Below are 6,219 nucleotides of genomic sequence, written 5' to 3'. Positions count from 1 at the left end.
CATTATGCTTGGTGAAATGGAGGGTCAGCAAAAAAGAGGAAGACCCACAATGAGATGGATTGAATGAGATAGGCTGACATCGGGACAGCAGCTATGAACTCAAAGCATAACAACCATTGTGACAATGGCGTGTTTTGTTTTGTTGTGCATAGGATTGCTGAGTTGGAGCTAACTCAATGGCATCTAACAACATCACTAGGCAACACCCATATCCCTGGTTAAGCCTAATTTTCTGCTCTTTATCTGCATGTACCAAGCAAGTATATGTACCTGGGAGGAAAAATGTACAAGCATACAGAATGGTCTCACTGTAAACCAAAAGTATAAGATTCATGTGGATCACTCAGTAATCCTCTAACATTTCCTTAATATTCTTTCCTGTTGTTGTTAAGTATTGTCAAGTTGATTCAATGCATAGTGATCCTGTGTAGGGTTTCCAAGGAGCAGCTGGTGAGCTTGGACCACTGACATTTAGTTCAAACCAAATTTTCAGTCCAGTGCATTAACCCACAGCGCCGTACCAGAACTCCAATATTTTTCCCTACTGTACTCTTCCTTATTCCTCCTCATTTAGCTGATGACCTTAACTCTTATTTTACTAAGAAAATAAATGCAATCAGATAAAAATACATGTTCTCATAAAAAACCTATAAAGTTACTGATTTGGTACCTATATACTCTGTTGTACATATATTCCTTTGATGTGTGAATTGTCCACCTTCCTGTGTAAGACCAATTCTGCCATTAGCCTTATCCTCCTCTTGCTTTCCTCAAGAATGTTTCTTCAACTGTCTCCTTCTATAATAGCTTTGTTTATCTATTAACATAAACCATGCTGTGATAAGTTCTTTGAACCTGCACTTCATTCTAGCAACATTCCATTTCTCTGTTTCCCTTCAGAATACTATTTCTAGGGAGAGTTGACTGCACTCATTATATTCACAGTTTTTACTCACTTTCTTCCACCAGTTGTCTGCCAGTTTGTTGTACTGTGGAAGCTTTTGTGATGCTGGAAGCTATGCCACTGGTAGTTCAGATACCAATGGGGTCACTCATGTTGGATTTGTTTCAGCAGTGCTTCCAGACTAAGACAGACTAGGAAGGAGAGGTGGATCATATCTGATTGGTCAGCCACTGAAAACCTTATGAATAGCAGCTGAATTTTGTCTGATGTATCAGAAGATAAGCCCCTCAGCATACAAGTTGGGGAAGAGCTACCTTCTCAAAATAGTGTTTACCTTGGTGACATAGATGGAGTAAAACGAGAAGGAACAGCTGCAAATATTCATTAAAACTCAGAACATAGAATGTATGATGTATGAATCTAGAAGTAGAAGTGGCCAAAAATGCATAAAGATAGATATCATAGACATTAGTGAGCTGGAATTGACTGGTATTGGCCATTTTGAATCAGACAATCATGTTGTACTATGTTGGGAATGACAAATTGAAGAGAAATGGCAACACATTTATGGTCAAAAGAGCGTTTCAAGATTAATGCTGTCTTTGATGTTATATAAGACTATTATTCAAATTCAGGCACTAACCACTAAAGCCAATGATGAAGAAATTGAAGAATCTTAACATGCAATCAAAATGCACTAATCATTACTGGTGATTGGAATGAAGAAATGATACTGGAGATCATATGATAAAGTTTTGCAAGACCAACAACCTATTCATTGCAATACTTTTTTTATAACCTCGTAATTGGTGGCTATATACATGGAATTCACCAGATGGAAAACACAGGAATCAAACTGACTAAATATGTGGGATGATACGAAGCAGAGAAAACAGGACCAGGGACCAACTGTGAAATAGACCATCAACTGCTAATATGCAAGGTCCATCTGAAGCTGTAGAAAATAAAACAAGTCCATGAGAGTCAAAATAAGACCTTGAATATACCTGAAGGCCAGAAGAGTTGTGGGATCATAACAAAACATCATACATGAAGAAAGCAAAAGGTCATTAACAAGACAGGAAAGAAAGAAAAAAAAACAAATGGATGTTAGAAAAAACTCTACAATGTGCTATAGTGAATTTAATTGTGTCCCTCCCAAATATGTGTCAGCTTGGCTGGGCCAAATTCTTAGTGGTATGACAGTTATGTGATGATTCCAATGATATGATTTGATGTGATAAAAAGACAGTTAAGGTGGGATTTGTTGTTGTTGGTGGTTGTGTGCCACCACGTCGGTTCTGATTCACAATGAACCTGTAGGATGTTCAAGGCTGAAAGGCTCCAAATTTTTACAGGAGCAGAAAGTCTCATCTTTCTCCTGTGGAACGACTAGTAGATTCAAACTACTGACCTTGTGGTTAGCCAACTATGCTACCAGGACTCCTTAAGGGTGGGATTGTTGTTGTTGTTGTTAAGTGCCATCGAGTTGGTTCTGACCCATAGCAAACCTGTATAGCATTTCCGAGGAGCAGCTGGTGAGCTTGAACCACTGACCCTGCAGTTCAAATGACTTAGTCTGGCACATTAACTCACAGCACCACATATTCATCATTAATCCCATCATGATCCTGATCCAATGTAAAGGAAATTCCCAGGGTTGTGGCATGCAACACATTTTATCTTACAAGAGATGAAAGAAGAAGCAGAATTGGAATATATCCTTTGGACCGGGGGGTCTCTGCATTGTGAAGCTCCTAGATCCAGGGAAAGATACATGGAGAATGATTGACCTATAGATGCTGAAAGGACACAAGGACCTTTTCAAGAGCTAGTGCTCTGGATTCAGACTTCTAGCTTCCCAAACTGCGAGAGAACCATAGCATTTGTTGAGCTGAAAGAATTGAAGAAAAAATTCAAGCCTCTCCTTGAAATACTGAAGGATTCGATGAGGAAATTATTGAATGATGCAGGAAGCATCAAAAGAAGATGGAAGGAACATACTGAGTCACTATATCAAAAAGAACTGGTCAATATTGAGTCATTCCAAAAGGTAGCATATGATCAAGAACTGATGGTACTGAAGAAAATTGAGGCTCCAGAAATTGATGGAATAAAAATTAAAATGTTTCAACAAACAAATTCATTACTAGAGATGCTCACTAGTCTATGTCAAGAAACTTAAAAGAACTTCCTTGAAAAAAAAAAAAGAAACTTGGAAGATCCCTACCTGGCCAACCAATTGAAAGAGATCCATATTTGTGGCCAGCCCAAAGAGAGGTAACTCAATGGAATGTGGAAATCATTGGACAATATCATTAATACCACATGTAAGTAAAAGTTTCCTAAAGCTTATTAAAAAATAGTTGCAATAGTATATTGACAGGAACTGCAAGAGTTCCAAGCCAAATTGAGAAGAGGACATGGAATGAGGGATATCACTGCTGATGTCAGATGGGTCTTGGCTGAAAAGCAGAGAATACCAGAAAGATGTTTACCTGTGCTTTATTGACTATATCAAAAGCTTTCGAATGTGTGGATCATGACAAACTATGAATAACATTGTAAAGAATGTTAATTCCAGAACACTTAACTGTGCTCATGAGGAACCTGTACATATACAGACTAAGAGGCAGTTGTTAGAACAGAACAAGAGAACAGTGAATGGCTTTAAATCAGGAAAGGTATGTATTAGGGCTGTATCCTTTCACCATAATTATTCAATCTGTATGCTAAGCAAATAATATAAGAAGCTGAATTATATGAAGAATGTGGTATCAGGATTGGAGGGAAGACTCACTATCAACCTACCATATGTAGATGATACAACCTTGCTTGCAGGAAGTGAAGAGAACTTGAAATATTTACTGATGAAGTTCAAAGACTATAAACTACCTTCAGTATGGATTGCACCTCAGTGTAAAGAAAACAAAAATCCTCATAAATGGACCAATGAAAAACATCATATACATGGATATAAACTTCATTTTGCTTGGATTCACAGTTAATTCTCATGGGAACATCTGTCAAGAACTCAAAGGATGTATTGCATGAGGCAAATCTGCTGCGATGTACCTCTTTACAGTGTTCAAGAGCAAAGATGTCAATTTGAGGACTAAAATGAACTTCACTCAAGGCATGGTATTTTCAATCACCTCATGTGTACGTGAAAATTGCACAATGTATAAGGAAGACCAGAAAAGAATTAATAGTACCATGGACTGCCAGAACACACAAATCTGTCTTGGAAGAAGGACAGTCAAAATGCTTCTTAGAAGTGAGAATGGCCAGACTTCATCTCTCATATTTTGGACGTGGACCAGTCCATGGAGAAGGAAATCATGCTTGGTAAAGATGAGATTCAGCGAAAGTGAGGAAGACTCCCCAGTGAGATTGACTGATACAGTGGCAGCAACAATGGGCTAAACCATACAATTGTGAGGATGGCACAGGACGGAGCAGTGCTTTGTTCTGTTGGGGGTAGTGTCACTGATTCAGAATTGATTTGACAGAACCTAACAACAACAAACTTTGAGAAAGAGCTCTGATGGTGTTGTGGTTTGTGCGTTCAAATCCACCAGCCACTCCCAAGAGGAAGAGGAGGCTTTCTGCTTTTGTAAAGATTTATAGCCTCGGAAACCCTACATAGGGTCACTACGAGTCAGAGTCAACTCAGTGGTGATGGGAAAACTGTGAGAAAATACATTTCTATTCATTAAAGCCAATCATTTGTGGTGTTTTTGTTACAGCAGCACTAAGAACCTACTCCTGTAGTTTCTTCTCCCAAAAATGTTCATTATGAAATATAATTCCAGAATTAAGTTAATGGGGAGTACATTTGGGAAGGTGAATGTTATTATATGTAATTTACACCTCAATAAAAAATAAGTCACTCTGCCTAGTAATTTCCCGTTTTTAAAAAATCTAATTTAAGATATGTTAAAATTAGACCAGTTTATTAACTCTGCCTCTGAATCTTTTATTCCATTATACTCTTGCCTGGTATTAGCTTCTCTTCCTTAAGTTGGTTTTCTCTTTCAGCAAAACTATTCTTCTAAGCTATGCTTTCCTTCCTGCCTTGCTTCGTCAGCAAATCTACATAATGTTCAAACCCAACAAATCACTAGTTTTCTTGATTCCTTATCCCCATCACTTTAAATCTCAACGAGTCTCTATTTTGCCTCTCCCTCCATCTTCATGCCACCATTCCAATCAAAATTACTATGATCTCTTCTGATCCACTTGAATCCCTTTAATGTGTTTAGTATTTATCAAAGTGAAACACACAGTAAAAAAGCACACCTCATAATGTCATTTTCTCATGTGAACCTTCAAATGGATCTCTATTGTATTTAGGCAGAAGAGACTCATACAATAACGCACCTACCCTTCTTTCTGTCCTTGGGTTCTGTATTTCAGTTGCAAAGAATTCAGGCCTTTAAACACACAACATATGCTATTCTTGTAAGATGACTGTTTTTCTAGCTAATTCAGGCATTCAACATTCAGCTTAAGGATCACTTCTTGAAGAAAGCTGGCCTTCCCTGTCACGTGCACTCAGCATCATCCCTTGTGTAACTGCATACTTTATTCCTTGACCATCATCTGGATTCTTTTACCATGGTAAACTATGCCATGTGAGCAGGACCATGTTTGTCTGTTTCACCTCTATTGTATCCCCATCCTACACACTAAATGCTCACTGCTATTGTTGTTAAGTGCCATAGAGTCGGTTAAGACCCATGGCGACCCTGTATAGGATTTTCGAGGTACAGCTGGTGAGCGTGAACTGTCGACCTTGTGATTCAAACCAACCTTTTCCAGCACATTAACCTTTAGCACCACACCAGGACTCCAAGTGCTCAGTACACCTATGGGTGAGCTAGTATTTTGTACCTGGTAAGTCTCGATGGGGCGGTTTTCCATGTTGAGATCCCAGACTTTAACAGTCAGATAGTCCCTGGTCATGATATACCTCCCGCTGTGGCTGAACTTCACATCCGAAATCGAAGAGATGATTTCAGAGAAAAATGACCTGTTGCTTGGATCTTCCGGCTCTTCAAAAACTGTAGAATAAAAGCAAAAGGTAAATTCAGTAGTCCTTATCAAATGACTATCATGTTTGGAACAGTATTTTTAGTCACTAAGAGAGCACCATCAGCTCTCTGGAAGCAGGAAAAGCTGCCACTGATTTTTGTATTTTCTTTCCCATGGAAGGACTAGCCTAGACCTCTCCATCCATAGGTTTGACACTGGCTATAATTATGCATCTAACTCTGTTTCATATTTCTCCAGATCTCTGGGTGTCATTGCAT

The 6,219-nt window shown here is 38.6% G+C and overlaps 1 protein-coding gene across 4 annotated transcripts in view; it reads right to left on the bottom strand.

The window, feature by feature from the left end:
* PPP2R2B (protein phosphatase 2, regulatory subunit B, beta) overlaps positions 1 to 6,219 on the bottom strand; it is a 701,789-nt gene that overhangs the window by 10,608 nt on the left and 684,962 nt on the right. For all 4 annotated transcript variants that reach the window (XM_006874504.1, XM_006874505.1, XM_006874503.1 and 1 more), the window contains one exon: positions 5,801 to 5,970. In XM_006874504.1, coding sequence (XP_006874566.1) covers positions 5,801 to 5,970 — 170 coding nt within the window. The remainder of the gene's footprint in view (positions 1 to 5,800; positions 5,971 to 6,219) is intronic.

This window comes from Chrysochloris asiatica, unplaced genomic scaffold (assembly GCF_000296735.1).
Source record: "Chrysochloris asiatica unplaced genomic scaffold, ChrAsi1.0 scaffold00280, whole genome shotgun sequence".
Classification (NCBI taxonomy): domain Eukaryota; kingdom Metazoa; phylum Chordata; class Mammalia; order Afrosoricida; family Chrysochloridae; genus Chrysochloris; species Chrysochloris asiatica.
This window is presented reverse-complemented; position numbering and strand designations above follow the sequence as displayed.